This window comes from Anas acuta, unplaced genomic scaffold (genome assembly GCF_963932015.1).
Source record: "Anas acuta unplaced genomic scaffold, bAnaAcu1.1 SCAFFOLD_246, whole genome shotgun sequence".
Lineage (NCBI taxonomy): Eukaryota > Metazoa > Chordata > Aves > Anseriformes > Anatidae > Anas > Anas acuta.
Genome location: NW_027076109.1, coordinates 17497 through 37137, shown reverse-complemented (window position 1 = coordinate 37137; position 19641 = coordinate 17497). Strand labels below are relative to the sequence as shown.

Below are 19641 nucleotides of genomic sequence, written 5' to 3'. Positions count from 1 at the left end.
TTTCCCCCTTCTTCCATCTGCTCTCCCAGAGGTGCAAACAACATCGCTTATTGGCTCAGCTCTGGCAAGCGCCGGGGCCCTTTTGGAGCTATCTGGAGCTGGCTGTTGTCTGGACTGTTCTCACAGACGCCATCCCTGCAGGCCCCTGCTACCAAACGTAAATCCGATCGAAGTGTATGCAGCAATTACAAAGCCGCTGTGCTTTGGGCTGTCACGATCCTCCTGCAAGTGCAGGGGAGGTGCAGGGTTGCTTTGCATTTCCAAAAGGAGGAAGAAAGCCTCCAACCCCACTGGACCTCAGCCACTTGCAGGATCCAAGCAACGCTCCCTACTTTCAGCTATCTCCCTCCCATGCACACAGTGGGAGCAAGGTTGAACAAGCACATTTTTGAAAATGTTTATCTTAATGAAGAATAAAAGAAGTCTACAACACCCAATCCCTCTGTGCACCCAAGGCAAAAATCGTGGACTATTCTGCCTCAACACTATTTTCAGACCCAATTTGTCAAGTCATCTAGCAGAGGATTTCTCTCTTGTTCACTCACTAGCTTAGTAGAGCACCAGTTTACATAGGTGCTGGAGCAGATTCCTCAACCATCTGAAGGGACTTGATCCCAGAAAAGTTCAAAACTGCAGGTGACTCATGATTTTGTGGTGAAGCATCTATTAAATGAGAGCTGTTCCGCTTAGGGCACAGTGAGACAATGTGAGAAGAACCCTGTATCTCACTGATTGAGGCTTTATAACTCTACAGAATTGTCAGTCAACAATAAATGGAAAGTGCAGGAGATATGTTCTTTCTTCCTCCTTTCCCTGCCATACATTAGCAGAGAGATTGTGATGGGATATAGGTTCAGAGCCTCACAGAAGAAGGATTTGAACCCAGGCTCTCCACAGTCTGCACCACTGCCTTCCTGACGGCTTTTGACTATTTTAATTTATTTTATTTTATTTTATTTTATTTTATTTTATTTTATTTTATTTTATTTTATTTTATTTTATTTTATTTTATTTTATTTTATTTTATTTTATTTTATTTTATTTTATTTACTTTATTAGTATTATTCTTCTTATTTTTCTGGATGGTGTCTAAGTCTTGGGGGGAAGAACCAACTGTGGGAGGAGGGAATGCTACTACTGTCTGTGACAGTGGTGATTTCTGGACAGTGTTAGCAACAGAGCTTCTGCAGAGAAGAGAAAATGCCAGGCAGTCTCTCTTGGTATTCCATGTACTGAGTACTGAGTGCAGTTTTGGGCTCCACAGTATAAGAAGAAGTATAAGAACAAACCAGTGCACTGTGATAAAGAGAGTTTAATAGGGTACAAAAGGAATAAAAACAAACAAAATAAGAAATGAGAATATTGATAATTTATAATGTATCATAGAATCATAGAAGCATAGAATATCCTGAGTTGGAAGGGACCCTTAAGGATCATCAAGTCCAACTCTTGACACCGCACAGGTCTACCCAAAAGTTCAGAGCATGTGACTAAGTGCACAGTCCAATCTCTTCTTAAATTCAGACAGGCTCGGTGCAGTGACCACTTCCCTGGGGAGCCCGTTCCAGTGTGCAACCACCCTCTCTGTGAAGAACCCCCTCCTTATGTCAAGCCTAAATTTCCCCTGCCTCAGCTTAACCCCGTTGCCGTGGGTCCTGTCGCTGGTGTTCATGGAGAAAAGGTCTCCTGCCTCTCGACACCCCCTTACGAGTATAAAATATAGAAATATTGTTTAATTAATAATATTAAATACTTATCATTTTATAATAATGAAACAATGCCATACCGTACAACACAGTCAATCAAGTGGATTTAATTAAATAAATAATAAAACCCAGGAAATTAAGTAAAATTTTAAAATGTAAATTTAATACAAATAAAACCCATTTTTCCCATCCCAATGAGTTCCTATCCCCATCATCACTTCCCATCCCACTGATCATTTCCTATCCCAATAACCTCCCAGTTCTGATCCCAAGGCTGAATTCCCAACTCCCACCCAGCCATGCACCCATTTTCTGCCGTCCGTGCTGGCCATGCCCACATCCATGCCCGGCCTGAGCATGGGCAGCGGGAGCGGGCTGCATGAAATAACTGAACATGAAATTATGAAATAACATGAAATAATAAATAAGGTAACTTAATTGTTGCTGTTGTTAACATTGCTTCATGACAACAGATGCAAACATGGATCTTGAGCTGAGGGCAAAGGTGACCTTGGATCTGAAGCACACAGGCGTTCGCTAATGTCCCCCCATCCGGAGTGAATCCACAACGACTCGGAAGGAAAACTAAAGTCCAAAGCAGTGCACTGGGATAAAGAGAGTTTAATAGGGTAGAAAAGGAATAAAAACAAACAAAATTAGAAATGAGAATATTGATAATTTATAATGTATAAAATATGTAAATATTGTTTAATTAATAATAGTAAATACTTATCATTTTCTAATAATGAAACAATGCCATACTGTACAACACAGTCAATAAAGTGGATTTAATGAAATAAATAATACAACCAATACATTAAATAAAATTTAAAAATGTAAATTTAATACAAATAAAACCCATTTTTCCCGTGCCAATGAGTTCCTATCCCCATCATCACTTCCCATCCCACTGATCATTTCCTATCCCAACAACGTCCCAGTTCTGATCCCCTCGGTGTCCCAGTGCAAGAAGAGCTGCAGGCAGAGGCCTTGCTGAGTGAGCACCTAAGGAGAGGAATGTAATCCAGAAGGCAGCAAAGAAGAGCAATGCCCCGAAAGAAGAGCTAAGTCTTGTCTCTCAGCCCTTTGGTGTCCCAAGCAGCAGTTGCCATGGGCAAGCTTTCCCAGCCCAGCTGCTGCCAGCATCCCCCCAGCTTGCCATTGCCACCTTCCTGGGTGAGGCGCGCGCGCATTTGCCATTGGCATTTGCCGTTGCCCATCCCTGAGAGTGGCAAGCAGTGCGTAGGTCCAGCACGAGAGAGGGGAGAGGGCAAGCGAGAGGGGCAAGGGCTGAGGAGCGTGGCTGAAGCTGGAGCAGGTGCCTGCAGAGGTCTCTGTGCCTGCCTGCGTGCTGAGCGGGCCTGGGTGCTGCGGGGGCCGTCGAGGAGAAGCCCGAGGTCGGTCACGGGTAGCCGTAAGAGTAGGCTCTGGCGTGGTCCTTCTGCCGCTGCTCGAAGAATTGCCCGGGGCCGATCTTCATGTGGTGGGCCGCCCGCTGCCGCTCCTCTTGGGCCAGCTTCTTGAGGCGCTCCCGCTCGGGACGCTGCTGCGGCGTGATGGGCACCGACGACTCCTGCTCCTCCAGCGGTGTGGGTGCTGCGTCGCCGCCCGCCCAGGGCCCCACGCAGGGCACGTAGTCCCCGCGGGGCTGCGCCGGACGCTGCAGCGTGCGCGGCTGCGTGGGCAGAGCCGTGGGCAGTCCCCTCCAGAGCGGGGGGCTCTGGAGGGGACTGCGAGGGGGACTGGGCAGGGCTCTCCTGAGGGCTGGGAGAAGTTGAGGCCTCTTGAGGGGAGCCAAGGGAGGCTGGGGCAGGGTTCTCTTGTGGGCAGGGATGAATTCCTGCTGGGGGGGCCTTTTGGGGAGAGGCTGGGGCAGGGGTCTCTTGCGGGCAGGGAGGCAGTCAGGGTCGGGGCGCCTCTTGAGGGGAGCCAAGGGAGGCTGGGGCAGGGTTCTCCTGCGGGCAGGGATGAATTCCTGCAGGGGGGGCCTTTTGGGCAGGGCTCTCCTGAGCTGGGGCCGGGCTGCAGGCTTGAGGGGGGAGCTGAGTGGCGGCACAGCAGCTGCAGGGGGCTGCAGCGCCCGCCCAGCCTGCACCTTGTCGGGGTGCAGCCCAGGGCTTGAGGGGACCTCACCCAGCGCTCTGGTGGCTGCCAGTCCCTGTGTGCTGGGCTCCTCGATGTCCTCGCAGAGGTCGGGCAGCTGCAAGAGGAAGCGCTTGAGGACAGGACTGCTGGGGACAGCGGCGAAGGCGTCCTGGGGCTCCACGGCATCGAGGCAGCTGAGCAGCTCCTCCAAGCCGGAGCTGTCCAGGTCGGCCGGGAGCTGGTCCTGCAGGTGCTGCAGCTGCTGGCTGTCCCCTGCCAGCTGGGGAAAGGCCTCGGCGAAGGCATCGGGGCCCAGCTCCAGCAGCTCCAGGGGCTCCTCAGGCACCTCTGCAAGTGTCGCCGCTGAGGAAAAAGCAAGCCAATGCAATCCCCCAAGCATCCCCCGCTGCCAGCTTTGCCATGGCTCCTGGGTGTGGGGCGCCCAGCGGCCGGCTGGGCCAGCCCCAAACTCACCGTCGGGCGTCGCCGTCTGGGTGCTGGCGGTCGCTGGAGCCTGGGCAGGCTCGGGGGGAGTGGGGCCGGGCAGCGGGGGCCCCTGGTCCTCGCTGAGCCCCACAGCATGCAAGCAGGGCTCCGGCAGCTGCCCCCGGCTGCTGCTGAGGGTGCGGGGTGCGGGGAGCGCCTGCCCCCGCAGCGGAGGCCCCGGCACGAGGAGTGGTGGGGGGCCGGGGTAGGCAGGGGCCTGCAGCAGGCAGGTGCCTGCGGGGTGCAGGAGCTCCCCATGGAGCACGGCCCTGGGCCCCAAGCAGAGGGGAGCACCATCCTGGGGCACCAGCGTCCCCGTCCACATCAGCAGGGGCTGGGAGACACTGGGGGCACCCACAGGAGCGCTGTGGGGGAGCTGCCCCACAGCAGGGAGCTGCCCCACGGCGGCGGCGGGGAGCTGCCCAAGCTGCAGGTGGTGCCCCTGGGCTGGGAGGTGCCCCCCAGGTGGCAGCTGCACCCTGGCGGGGAGCTGCAGCACCTGCCCCTGGACCCCCGGCACCACGTGCCAGACGGTGGCCTGGGGCAGTGCGGAGGGGAGGGTGGGTACCTGCGGGGGCTGCAAGGGCAGCGCCATCGCTCCGGGGAGGGAGGGAAGCAGCCAGGCAGCCACCGTTGGCGGCACGGCTGGGACGACGAAGGGGGAGTTTTGCGTCTGCGGAAGCCGCGGAAGCCGTCTGGGGAAACCCTCTGTGGGAAAAAGGGCGCTGGGCTGAGCTCTGGGGCGCTGGGCTCGCCAGCAGGGCTGCAGCCCCGGGAGGAGCGGGAGCTGGCTGCTGGACCTGCCATGGTGGCTGGAGAGTGGGGCGGTTGCTTGGGGAACGTGGGCAACGGGGGTTCCGTCCCAACGGCTGACCAGCCCCTCGCCGACATCTTGGGGAGGACTGCAGGCTTTGGAGCCAAGCAGGCTGCCCAGCGCAAGACTTGGCCATCCCCAGCAGGCTTGCCCTCCCACGCAGCACTTGCCATGCCCACGACGCTTCCACACCGCCTCTTGCCCGTCCTGAGCATTTCCCAGCTCAGGACCAGCTTCTCGGCCTCAGCGGCAGTGCCCATCCTTGCCATTTCACCGCATGGCACATTCCCAGCAACCCAGACGAAATCTGCCCCATCAACACGAAGCGTTTCTTCAGCCAAAGAGACCTCGTCCCAAAGAATTCCCCTCTCTTGGAGGACTTCTCCAAGCACTTCCTTCCCCAGGGAATGGTACCCACCCCATTCAAGACTTCCCATCCCAAGGCTTTTGCTTCCCAGGGATTTCCTTCCTAGGGAACATTGCCCATTTCCTAGCCCAATGGCTTCCCACCCCAAAGAAGTCTTCCCATGCTGTAGCCCCGAAATGCCCCCAGAGGGCACCTGGCAGCTACTGGGAAGGAAATGAGCTCTGTCATGGTGAGCTAGCCGCTCAAGGCCCTGCTCTTTGGCCCAGGTGTCTGTGAGGCGGTGTTGGCAAGGAGTCCTGTTGTGAACATAAGAACATAACGTAACAGAAGAACATAAAATCACATCAGAGAGAAAAAAATGTAGAATAACAGAACGCGACATAAGAACATCAAACAAAGACAACTCTCATGATGTGGTCTGATAGGATGGAGGAGAAAGCAGAAATCCAGCAATGCTGTCTTTCCTACTCCTCAAAACCAATTCCGTTGACAACTGGGAATGCTTCCAGCTGGAAAAAAATGCCAGAATGAAGTGGAGGACTCCTTGCCATCACTGTGTTTCTGGAGCACACCTCTACCTTTCTGTCCAACAGGGGGTTCTTCTTGGGAGATAATTGCCCAACATGAAAAAACACAACCAAAGCCAGAGGACCCATCTCCGCAACAACACGATAAATAGAAAAGACATCTCTAGATGCAGACCCCAGAGCTCCAATTCACTATGTCCCACTAGTGGAAGTTATTTTTTAGGCTTTGTTTTTAAGGCCACTGGCTGCCTCCTCCCTTATGCTGCCCATTCTCCCTGTTGTCCTGTCTTCTTTCTCCTGCATTGCTTCCTTTCCTTGGTGGACCTTGCTGAGCTCTTTGATGTTTTGTTGTATATATATGTATGAAGACATAAACCTGTTAGAGAGTGTCGAAAGAAGGGCAACAAACAAGAGGGTCTCTTTTAACAGGGGGATTGAGGTTTGTGGCAAGGTTTTGGTAGCAATTTAGGGGCTGCACTGTGCTGGACACAACACAGTGGACAGCAACAGACGCACCATAAGCCAAAGTCAGACAATAAGCCAAGGAGTGTTCACGTGTGGTTTACTGTGGTTTACGTGTGGTTTACGTATAGAAGAAAGTTTTCGCCTATTGGTGAGTATACTGCAGATTTGCTGCATTGTTCTAAATTAAATAGCAAGATAAGTGATGGCATCGTAGGCTGGGAAAATATTTCTAGAGTATTAGCGCATTTTGAGCATCATTTTAACTGTTTATGCAAACATGAAGATTATTAAAATCAGTGTTTATTTATGTCTGTATGTAAACAGGTGATCATGTTGTATAGCATGCAGTAAATGGTTTGTGAATGCTGCTTGAAGAATGAAAAGAGTAAGTCAGCTCCACAAGGAATAAATTAATTGTGTTTATTTGTGCAATGCAGAGATTAGAATTAGACCAACAGCATGGAACCAAAGTCTTGCTCTGTGCCTTTTATCTGTAGGACAGTTCATGGAGGCTTCAGCAGCCCTATCTGTTTTCTAGCACTCTGAAATGTCCTCTGTGGTGCTGCACCCAGTTGAAAGCCTGCACTGATTGTGCTGAACTTTCCTAACAGGAGGCACGGGTCCTTCGTCGGACGCTGGCTGGGGATGTATGCTGCGATGCGGGCAGATGATGCTGGCCCAAGCACTGATCTGCAGACACTTAGGGAGAGGTGAGTGCTGGTCCTGAGGGAACTTCGGTATTGTCTGCAGACGCTTCTTCGTAAGTACTCCATTAAAAGCACAAACCCTGAATTTATTAGTGAGACTTTCTTTGATGCCCTGGTAACAGTTCCTAATGAATCAATTCATATTCAGCTGGGTGAAATCATCCCAGCCTGAAGCAGAGAAATAGGCATAGAAGGAGAACAAATGGGGAATCCTGTCGCCATTATTTTATAAACCTTTTAGTGTAACACCCAAGTTGAGGCCAAGGGAAAACCTGCCACCGTGGGACAGTGCTCTTACCCTTCTCTTCACTACTCGCTTGTCAGCAGCACGAGGTCCAAACCCCCCTGGTGCAAGCTCTTAAGCATGCATGTCACATCCCAGGATGCTGCCAGTGGAGTGTTTGGACTTTCTGTATGGATCTTATGTTGTTATTTAATGGGTGCTTAGAAATCCAACAAGGTCTAAACACAGCCTGTACTTTTAAATAATCTTGGAAGCTCATAGATACTGGAATGGCTATCAACACGCAGCATGATCCGTCAGAATATGTTTGCAGTTGATGTTTTTGTTTTGTTTTATTTTCCCTGTTTTTACAATCTAGCCTATGATGATAAAGGGCAGCTTGATGATAAATAACAAGCTTGGAATTCTAGGAGCTCTACACAAAATGTAAATATTCGAGATGAATTGAAATGTCTTTTAACATCTCATTATAAAGCTTTCTGCTGTCTAGACATTTGATCAGTGTAATGAAAACGTCACCATTTTTTATTCTATATCAATTTTTCCTTTCAGATTGGCAATGGGAAAAACACAAAAAACAACCAGAAGAATATCACAGAATCCTACGATGCTTTCTCGACAGGAAGGCTTGCTGTTATTCAATCCACCAGATGGGTAAGAACAAACATAAACTTTCAGTTTTTTTCCACTGAAATTTCTACTGTGTTGAATCACTAATTTGCAGTATGTTAATTCATAATTTTAAAAAGTGGATGTGAAGACAATGTGTATGCTTATACAAAAATAAAAAGGTATGCAGATGGGCGCAAAGACTAGTAGTACAGAAACATTCCCTGAGACCTAAATAAAGCCATGTACTAGAATCTAGCTCTTGATAAATTCTGTAAGCCTTGGGTACCAGAGTCAGTAATGTTAGAATAGACAGTCTTGTAGCTTATTGCTGTAATTTGTAATAAGGGGCACTAACATTTGTTAACTTGTAATTCTCATTGTAGTTTAGAAGCCTTTTGTTTATTAAAGAAACTGGCACTCCCTAAGTTTTGAAAAGAGCATAGATTGAGAAAATAAGTGTTATTGCTAAATACAGATTGCAGTTACTCTAGAATGTTTGACAGTCACGGTATTTACTGTATATTGTTCCCACATTCTTTATGGTCTCATTTTTCTTTGATTTTGTGTACGTGTGTCTTTTTTTCACTATGAAAACAGCACAGGTGGGTGTTGGAGAGGGGAAGTCAATTGGAGAATGGTTTGGACCAAATACAGTTGCTCAAGTACTAAAGTAAGTGAGATCATACCAGTCTCATTCAGAACGTACTCCCCTGAGGCAGCCAAGACAAGGCCCAGGCAGAGTTTTGAAGGCTGCATCTCCCCCTGTCCCACAGTCAGGAATGTACTTGCCATCTCTTTACAAGTGCAGCATGGAATGTCATGCCACAGCTCGGTGTGCAGGTACTGAGTTGGGAATGGGTGACCTCTAAATTTTAATAAAGGAAGAGCCTGAGGAGAAGAAACTGCAGGAAGGTCTCCTCCTATGCCGTCTGCATGCCCTCACCAGTCACACCACAGATGTATATTCCTTTCTGCACAGTGGCACAGCTCTGGCAGGTCGAGAGTGCCACCGTGTAGGACGGAGTGGTGGCGTGAAACATCAGAGAGAAGCCATCTCGGCTGAGGAGGGAACTGAGCTGCAATTCCTCCCTTTCTGAGCAGCAGTTCTGCCAGCAAGGCTACTGGATAAAGATGGGCAGCTCCTCATAGTCTGGGAGCCACACTGAAAGGAACTGAGGCTGCTCAGTTCTCCAGGGGTACGTGGAGGTGTCTTACCTCAGGCAGGGGCTAGGCTACAGGTCCTGCGAGCTCAGCAGCAAGTCTTTGACACCCTGGAACAGGCACATGATCTGAAGAGGGAGGGGAGCTGAAGCATGCCCTGGACTCCAGATCTTTCATGGCCAAGTTTTTCATGGTGAAACGCTCACCCCCATTTCTTTCTGGCTTATTTGAAACAGCTAATTCTGCCAGTGCAGCTTAAGAGCTTAGCTCCCTTCCCCAAAGGTTTGGATTTTGCAGAAGTGGACATAAAACTGTGTGCTGCTGTCTCCCACTGAAGTTTTGGTGCCCCAAACCCTCAGCTGATTTAGCTTTTAATGCCCCATTTCTGCTGTGCACGCAGGCTCAGGCAGAAGTAATTCCACTGAATTCAGTGGAATTTCTTAAGCAAAAAGTAATCTGCAAAACTGGAATAGGAATTTTTTTCTTTTCCAGATGAGAAAAGACACAATTGGGCAAGAACCCATTGCAGAGACTGTCGAGTGCAATAAAAAGTAATAAACTTGATGTAGTTGGACTGTTACTGTCACTGCACTTAGCAGTAAGAAAAAACAGTTTGCACATGGTGCAGCGCATATGTTTTTCCTGGTACCACTCAGTACCTATTTTTCTAAAGATATTAAACATTTAATGTTTAAAGTTTTCTTTTTCTTACATGGAGACTTTAAAAAATGCAGAAAGGATGTTTTTTCTTAAGAAAAAAAAAAATAAATAAATGGTTCTGAGTGTAAAGCTACCCTTTTGATCCAACTAGTTTATATTAATTAGTACCTTAATGTTTTCTAGGAAGCTTGCTTTATTTGATGAATGGAATTCATTAGCAGTTTATGTATCTATGGGCAATACGGTGGTCATTGAAGACATCAGTAAGTGACACCTCATCAGTTTTCTGGTAACAGTTTCTGATTTGACTCCATTTGCCAGCATGTATCTAAACATGAACAAATACTTGGGGGGCCATGGCTTTGTCTTGCAAGGGTAAGAAGAGGGAAGAAGGACATACAAACTCAGTTGTGTTTTTTTGATCCCTGATGCCAACTTCGTGCTCACATCACTGGATGTGAAGAGCTCCTTGAAGAATTTCTACTGTCATCATTTCTGCCATTTCATTTCTCTGGCGTTTTATAGGCAAAGCTTGACAGTATTAATAACATTAATAGTACATGTCACTGCAGTCTTAAATTGTCATCCCCCAATCATTTATCTAACGTCTCACTTGGACGTGCCAGCACATACTGTCTGCTAGAATTACTTCTACTAAATAGCTGTAATTGCCATGCCCGGCTCGTTTTGTCTTGGGTGCCCTATAAAGATCCCTGGCAAACTAGCTTAATTCACTACTGAGAGGAAGATCTGCTTTGTGTTCCTCTGTGCGTTGACTGATTTCCAGTTTTATTCCTGCAGAAAAAATGTGCCGGTCCCCTCCTCAGAGCAGCAGTGCGTCCCACAGCAGTGCACATTTGCACAGAAGTGCTCTTGGCCGAAGCAAGAACGCAGGAGGACTCTGCACAGGCTGGCAACCCCTCTTGCTTATTATACCTCTACGACTAGGGATAAATCACATAAATCCCGTATATATTGATGCATTTAAAGTAAGGTTTTCTTTCAATTCATTGCTCGTTACTGTCAAATAAGTTTGGGTATCTGTGATGTCAGTAAAGAAATGAATTACAATTTCCTTTATTCCTTTTGAACTCCTAGGAATGCTTTAAGATGCCACAGTCTTTGGGAGCATTAGGAGGGAAACCAAATAATGCCTATTATTTCATAGGATTTTTAGGTAAGGAAAAAAGAAACTTATTCCAAATGTGCAGATGATCCAAAGAGAACATTTTTTGAAGGGGAAATAGTAAGGAGTCTAAGCGTGAACCTCTAGAAGTAGAGAAAGATGAGAATAGAATAAAATAAATGAAGAAGCATATCTAAAAGAGTTTAGAAACAGTATGAGATGATCCTTAACAGGAGCAGAAAGTTAACAGCAAAGCTAGGTGTAAAAATAAGTGATGACATCAACAAGAGCAACATACTAAGAATAGCTGATAGCATTTGACAAGTGTATTGGTCAAATGTCACTTTTATTTTCTTGTATTTCAAAACTGTTTCTGATAGCAGTATCTTTTTCACCTTTTGCATACCTTCTGTTATTAAGTATTGCTCTAATTAATTTAAAATGCATTTCTTCAGATTTCACCCCACTTTGGGCCAAAATTTTGCAACCCTATTTTGTCCTTTTGTAAAACCTAACCTGTTTTAGTTAGGCTTTTTTGTTCCAATTTCTGAATGAATGCCTAGTGGGATTACAGATTGCATCTGTGAACATCCTGTACCTTTTAATCTGTCAAATGTTAGTGTTTACAACACTTGAGATTTTTTTTTTAAAAAAAAAAAAAGTACTGGATCTCACATGGAAAAATAAAAGTATGTGACAAAGATAGAACATATCCAACCAAAAAATTACAGTAATAGGTCACAATTGGAAGTTATACTAAATACCCTGTGGGAAACGTTGTGTCTAAACCTTCCGATTCTCTTAAAGAATCCCTAGCTGGAAAGTCTAGATTATACTGACTGCGATGGCAATCTAATTTCTATTTTACAGTTCTGGACCAAGTGCTTATTAATGTCACTTGCTTATTTTTAACATACGGCTTTTACCCATCCAGGCAATGAGCTGATCTATCTGGACCCTCACACCACTCAAAGCTTTGTAGATTCAGAAGAAAATGGCACGGTTGACGATGAGAGTTTCCACTGCCAGGAAGCCCCACATAGAATGAAGATCATGAATTTGGACCCTTCAGTAGCTTTAGTAAGTGTCAGGAAATCTTGAATGCATATACTTTATCTCAAAGTAATGTCTCTCTACATTGGTAAGGGCAGCAATGCATCTCTTTGAACAGAACCAAGATCACAAAGCTGTCTTCTGTGATCAACACATAGTAGTTTGTACATAACTACATGGAGAATCTTAGGGCAAGTGGGGAGCTGTCTGTACTGTAGGGAGCTCGCTTTGTTTTCTTTACTGAGCAGCTTTTACTTCTTTCAAGAGGCATTATAATGGTCAGAGCAAGGAACTGAAACAGGTTTACGTGTTTTATTCTATCACTACTTTATGTTTGGTCACCTCTAGACAAGTTACTTAAACTTACTTTCTATCATAAGTTAAAAATGTTTAAGTGGAATTATTGTATTTCACCCCAAATTACAAATACAAATGTATTATTTGTAATTCACCCAAAATGTCATGGGGGTACTGTGGTATTTGAAAAAATTGGATCTGATCCCATGCCAGTATCCTGTGATTGGGTGATTGGCAGTTGTCACCAGTGGGATGTGTTTCTAAAGCTTTAAACAATCTGTAAAGATACCGGTATCTGTCATTCATTCACATACCTGTTTTTTAATACTGCTGCTTTTTAGAAAGTTTTTTTGTTTTGTTTTGTTTTGTTTTAATACTTAACTACGTAACTGTGCAAAATGTGGCATGATGCAACGAGACAGACAAAATCATAATGAAGAGCAAATATTTTCAGTATAGATACCAGAATGGACATGTTCCTTAGGTGGTCCATCATCTACAAGTTTTCAGCTTCTGCTGATACCTGGACTGTAGGAACTGGGTGGCGCTCCATGGAGGAGCACACAGGAGCTGCTGCTATTTTTTGCTTGACTATTTCGTTAGGGGTTTGCAGGGCCTTGTTCTCCCCGTGGGTTCTCTCCCTAGAGCTGCCACATATTTGGAGTCTTATATCTACTGATCGTACAGGGCATTACTGTATCAGAGGTCAAACCGCCTTACCTGCTGGTACCACATACCTACCATCTGCAAAGGTAAAACTCTGTGTGTTTGTTTTTTCCCCTAAGGGCTTCTTTTGCAAAGAAGAATGTGATTTTGATAACTGGTGTAGTCTTGTACAAAAGGTTAGAGTGGGAACTTAGCATCTCGATTTGTTCTTTATAAAGTCTGGTTTTTATTGTCTGTTTTTTGTAAAATTTTCCTTTGCATTTTCCTTTGTATACAAATTGTATGAGCCATGGAGAAGAATGCATTAAAGCATCAGGGTAAGGCAATACTCCTGAATTGCTAATTGGAAATTGTTCAGCACTTTACCAGCCACAAACCCTGCCAGTTGGAAAATGGGTGTAAACATGCACACTTGAAGGTGTTACTGGGTGACACTTGCTTTTAACTTCTAATTCTCACTAAATGACTAAGGTTTAACTGCCATATTGTAGTGATGTGTCAATGATTTGCTTCCTGATCCTTTTTTATTGTTTGACATAATAGATTGCGTGTTCTAATTATGACTGTTAGTCCCTGCTATCTTAAAGATCTGATTCTGTAAGTGCTGCAGGCCTCTAGCTCCTGCTGATCTAGGGAGAACAGAAGGTGCTGGCTGCCACAGGAAACAGACTTGAGGATGTTTCTGCATGCAGCTGTTAAGCTAAGCACCAGACGTCTGAATGTAAAGTACCATCAACCTCTAAAGGCATTTATTTAAAAAAAAAAAAATCAGTTTGTAAATAACTGAAATACAGGACAGAAGGTAACTTCTCTTTGAAGAGGAATAGCGTTTGGCTTCAGGAACACCTTTTTTCCTGACCAAAACCTGTCCTTCAAAATCTGATGCGTTTTTTTTTTTTTTTTTTCCCCTTTGGAGGAGCTGATAGATCTGTCTTTTGTGCTATTGATCAACAGAAAACTTGAGGAGAGTTCTATGCAAGCAACTTTCTTTTAAAAAGCAGAAAATATTGTACATTCCTAGTGTGCTTGCTACATGTAAACAAAATTACAGGTTTGCAGATATCAAAGCTGATATCAAAAGATGATAAGACTGATAATTTGTAGTACAGTTCAAGAGATCTGTCTTCCAGATGTGTTTTAACTAGGGATGTATTACAGAGACCATGGTGCTTGGATTTCACAGTATGTCTGTATAAAGACTTTTTTTCCTGATGGACATGCGTAATTAAAAAACACTTTCAATTAAGCAGACACGTTTTGTGTTTGAAGCGTCTCCCGAGCCAGCTTTTAAAATGAAAGCATTCTGTCCTCAGGAGATTCTAAAGCAGCAGAGTCTACGGATGTTGGAGCTGGTCCAGAAGCACCCGCCACACTGGCCTCCTTTCATACCTCCAACAAAACCAGAAGTGACAACCACACGAGCAGGTAAGGCACCGATTAAAAGCCTAATTGTGCAATGTTATGTTCCTCGTTAGCAAATAAAAGAATAATCACAGGTAGAATAACTATCCTTTGTGAGTGTCAAGCAATATATAGCAGGCATGTATCCAAACAAGCCATACAATTGCTAGCACAGATTTTTTTTTTCACTCTTACAAAGTACTTTTCTGGAATGCGTCTTTCAAAGTTTTTTTTTTAAGTGAACAAAATCAGGCATGTCTTTAGAAGCATTTTTTTCTTTATCTTTTTTTCCAGAACTCATTGAATCTACTGACAAGCTATTTGAATTGGAAGAAGAATTTGAAATCCTGAGTGTGTGAAGGAAACTGTGGTGACTCTTCTGAGTGTTGAATATATTGGTAATATTATTGCATTGACATAAACAGCCATGTTAGCCCCGAAGTGCCTGAAATTATGGATAACAGAGCACAGAAATCTAGTAGCATCCAAAACTCCAAGGGCAGTTTAACACACAAGCTTCCCCGGATGGAAAGGCAGTAAGAGCTCTTGTGATAAGATGCTTAAAGGGAATCTCTTTTTAACGTACCTTACCTGGAGACAAACGGGCCTTTGAGATTAAGGCAAAAATACATGTATCACTGGGCACCATGTTTGGAGAAAGGGATAACCCAAATGGATATTTCTTGCTCTCATATAATAATGCAATAGTTTAGTTCTTCAAGCAAAACAGTCTTCAGTTAAGGAGGATGTTTACTTCTGTTCCCTCCTGTGGGCTGCGTCATAGGAAAAATACATTGTCTTGTTTAAAAGATCGACTGGATCAGGAGAAAATTGTTTCCTTGTTAAATATTTTAACATGTATTTGAGCAACCAGACCTTATTACAAAAATGTTTCTGTAAAAGGAACTATGTCTAATGTATACATTTTGCAATAGCCTTCCTGTTTCTGGGAGACCTCAAGAGGAACAGGAGACTCAAATAGTTGATACAGATCACAACCACTGTTATAGTTATGGTATATTTCACCTTGACCTTAAAATTCAAATGATTAAAACTTAGGTTATTTCTTTCCGAGTTAAAACGAGTCAAAGGTGGTTTAACTGTACCTTATTTATTTTAGAATAGATTTACACAAGTTTCTCTGTTACAGCACTTTATCTGTGCATCTAATAAATTTCTTAAGCTTTTCTTAGGTTGTATGCTGCTATGTTTGGTTAATTTGTGTGAACTAAATATAAACCAGGTTATCTTAAAACTTAATATAGAAGCGTACACAGATCACTGAATTGTTGCTTTTTGACTTCTTGCCTTTTGAAATCTGTTTTGGTAGAAGTGCCTTAACCCTACAGGTTTATCAGAACAGCCTGGGCAGTTTTATTTCTAAGGCAGAGAATCTCTCTCTAGCAGCCATAAGAAAAACAGTTCAGAATAAAGAAAGGCAAAGATTTTTAATCCATGCTGAAGTTCCTTTTCACTACCAGACAGTCCCCCTTGTGGTCATTTTGTCATGCTAGTGTAATGAACATGAACTGCAGACTTTCATCTTCACCAATAAATGACAACATAGAGAAATACTGAATAGTGTCTCCTCTCACTTGCACCTCTCGATCAGGGCCACTGTTTTTTCAAACAAAAGAGTTAACGAGATCCTATTGCATCTTGTTTAATGTTTATTAACTACAGTTTGGAAACCACAAATGTAGAAAAAAAATATCATTTCCTTATTTTATTAAAACATATATAAAACATATAAAAAACATATATAATATATATATATAACACATAGTGTGTTGTAAAGCACACAATTCCCTACCAATGACAACAAAAAAAATCATCTAATTGAGCATGCAGTTTTCATTAACCTGTTTTTTTGTTTCTTTTTTTTTTTACAAATACCCAACAACACATACACATGTGTTGTGTTGTGTTTTTTTCCATCATTTCTCACTGAAGCAATACCCATCCCGTATCAGATCTGTGTCATTACTCTAGTTTTTGTTCCTAATGTACTTGAAAAACTTCTTAACTCTATTGATTGCAACAGTGGATTTTTTTCCCTCCGATCTTAACTCCATTTATCAATTACTTATTCTCTTAAAATCCTGCTTTTAAGAGATGGTTAGGTATTCACCATCTCTCACTCTTATTTATAGATTTTCTTTTCTTTTTCAGTAGTTCAGCCCTAGTCAACTCGGAGGTGGGCAGCAGCAGCTTCTATGGAGCTCCTATGCTGAAAAAAAAAAAAAAGTTGAGCCTTGAGGGAAAAGGAAGGTGGGAGAGCCAGATGGGGCAAGAGGAAGGGAGGTGGTTTGACCAGGACACCTTGAGGGTCTGGGAAGAGAAGAAATGGATGGGTGCTTAAGAAATGAGCAGCATCACAGCTTACATACGGAAGAATTGTGACGAGCAGTTTAGAAATGTGAGCGATTGGTGGTCTTGTGTTGATCGGCAGCTGTGCTCCATGGTTATAGCTGTAATTTCAGCAGTTTACTGTGTAAGCCGCATGTTGCCACTTCCTTGATCAAGGCAATGCTGTTCAGTTGCAGGGAAGAGGGGCAAGACTCAGAGAAGAAACGGAACGGAGAAAACTGTACACTGTGGATATGCACACGTAGCCATAAAATCAGTGCTGGACAGAAAGAGAGAAAGAGAGACAGACAGACAGACAGACAGAACGAAAGGAGGGAAGGAAGGAAGGAAGGAAGGAAGGAAGGAAGGAAGGAAGGAAGGAAGGAAGGAAGGAAGGAAGGAAGGAAGGGAGGGAGGGAGGGAGGGAGGGAGGGAGGGAGGGAGGGAGGGAGGGAGGGAGGGAGGGAGGGAGGGAGGGAGGGAGGGAGGTAAAGGGAGAAAGAAGGAATACCCCACACTCATAAAACTGAGAAAGATCCAGGTATAAAAGAATGTAAAAGAAAGACAACTGTCATGTTGTGGTCTGATAGTTTCTGGGAGAAAGCAGAAACCCAGCAATTCTGTCTTTCCTACTCCTCCAAACCAATTCCGTTGACAACTCTGAATGCTTCCAGCTAGAAAAAAAAGGAAGAATGAAGTGGAGGGCTCCTTGCCATCACTGTATTTCTGGAACAGATTTCTGGATAGTCCCCGCAGCCAGCTGTAGGGCCTGTGCCAGGCTTGGAGTGGCTGCAGGGAACATGCCAGGGGCTCGAGGTGCTGCAGGGAACATGCCAGGGGCTGGAGGGGCTGCAGGGCGAGTGACACGGGCTTGAGGGGCCTCAGGTCCCACCGCAGTGGTTGAAGTCGATGCAGGGAACATCAGAGTTGTTGGAGGGGCTGCAGGTAAAATGCCAGGGGTTGCGGGGGCTGCAGGGTGCTGAGTCACAGCTTTGCATCAGGCCAAGACGCATTTTCCTAGAACCATCCATTTCCTCCTGAAGGGGCTGAATAGCATGGAACGGTCTTCAAAATGCACAGAGCAGACCCCAGCAAAGGTAGGGATGCTGCTGGCAAGTAGGGAACTTTTTTGTTGATGTTGTTAACATTGTTTCACGACAACAGATGCAAACATGTATCTTGAGTTGAGGGCAAAGGTGACCTTGGATCTGAAGCACACAGGCGTTCGCTAATGTCCCCCCATCCGGAGTGAATCCACAACGACTCGGAAGGAAAACTAAAGTCCAAAGCAGTGCACTGGGATAAAGAGAGTTTAATAGGGTAGAAAAGGAATAAAAACAATACAATAAATATTAATATTTATAATTTATAATATAATAACGTATAAAAATTGTTTAATTAATAAGATAAAATAATAATCATCATAATTTTATAGTAATAAAACAATGCCATACTGTACAACACAGTCAATAAAGTGGATTGAATGCAATAAAAATAAAACCCATTTTTCCCATCCCAATGAGTTCCTATCCCCATCATCACTTCCCATCCCACTGATCATTTCCTATCCCAACAACGTCCCAGTTCTGATCCCAAGGCTGAATTCCCAACTCCCACCCACCCATCCAGCCAGCCATGCACCCATTTTCTGCATTTTCAGGTCACAAGACTCTGACGAAGGCCACCTCAGCCTTTTCCCCGAAAAAAAAGCTGCTCTTTATTGTGAAAAACTTCACTTTTGCACAACACTGCAGACCTAGCCAAGATGGTCCTGCAAGACAAGGTGAAACAAACATACAACGCCCATATGGATGTAAATTGGTTCATCTAAACAAATTCCTACCACAAAATCCTGATCCTCAATCTCAGCACCGATGAAAAAAGAGGATACAGTTCCCTCCTCCAAGGTCCCTCTCTGCCCCTGCTCCCCGTGGGCTCCTCTCCATGGCTGCAGCTGCGGCCCGGGGCCTGCTCCTGCGGGGGCTCTCCACAGGCCGCAGCCTCCTCCAGGCCACAGCCACCTGCTCCACCGGGGGCTCCTCCACCCACAGGGGGGCAGCAGCGTGGAGATCTGCTCCATGGGGGACCCATGGGTGCAGGGGGACAGCCTGCTCCACCGGGGGCCTCTCCCTGCACAGCCCGCAGGGGAACTGCTGCTGCCTCCTGCCCTCCTGCTGCACTCACCTGGGGGGCTGCAGGGCTGCTTCTCCTCTCTTTCTCCCTGTGAAACAGCTTTTTGTTGTTATTTTTGTTCTCCTTTCTTCAATATGCTCTCCCAGAGGAACAAGTGACATCGTTTCTTGGCTTGGCTCTGGCCAGCAGTGGAGCCGTTATCTAACGGGGGGCAGCTTCTAGATTCTTCTCACGGAAGCCACCAAAGGGAGGACAGACCAAATGATTGCAAATTGATATCCACGTGACAGCAAAATGGAGTCAAAGGATAAATTGTGCTATTCAGACTAAAAATGTGTAACATGCAGCTACATATATCTGACCTTTGCACCTAAGTGCTGTTAACCATCCCAGGCATTTGTTGTTCACATGGTGAATAAGTGCTGTTTTGGATTTACAGAGATAATCTGTAGATTTGGTTCCAAAGGGGTTCAAATTCAGGCAAGGCAGTGAGAGCTTTGTGGGCTGCAGGAGAACCAAAATGCAGGAACTGTCAGGGCTCATCCTCACCCGTGACCAACTCTCATTTGGTCTTCTTTGGAGAGAAAGCCAAGCCAGCCAGATGGCTTCCACTACTTCTATGGGAGTGACATTGGGATTGATCTTTAAAATGAAATGAAGCAGAAGGCTGTGGGTTCTCCAACCTTCAAGATATGCAGCACTTGGCTGGGAAGGTTTCTTCCGTTCCTATGGATTTGAAGAATTAGGGCTGAAAGAAGCAGCAGGACCCTAGGGCCATATTC

At 45.2% G+C, this 19641-nt stretch overlaps 1 protein-coding gene across 1 annotated transcript; it reads left to right on the top strand.

Moving 5' to 3' along the window:
- The first annotated feature begins 5082 nt into the window (after positions 1 to 5082).
- Positions 5083 to 15956, top strand: LOC137848982 (cysteine protease ATG4A-like). The gene is made up of 11 exons (XM_068668461.1): positions 5083 to 5212; positions 6437 to 6598; positions 7062 to 7160; positions 7954 to 8055; positions 8611 to 8683; positions 10018 to 10097; positions 10636 to 10823; positions 10933 to 11011; positions 11895 to 12040; positions 13096 to 13152; positions 14290 to 15956. Exons 1-11 carry the CDS (start codon positions 5083 to 5085, stop codon positions 14449 to 14451), a joined length of 1278 nt encoding a protein of 425 aa, XP_068524562.1. The 3' UTR covers positions 14452 to 15956.
- Positions 15957 to 19641: the final 3685 nt, after the last annotated feature.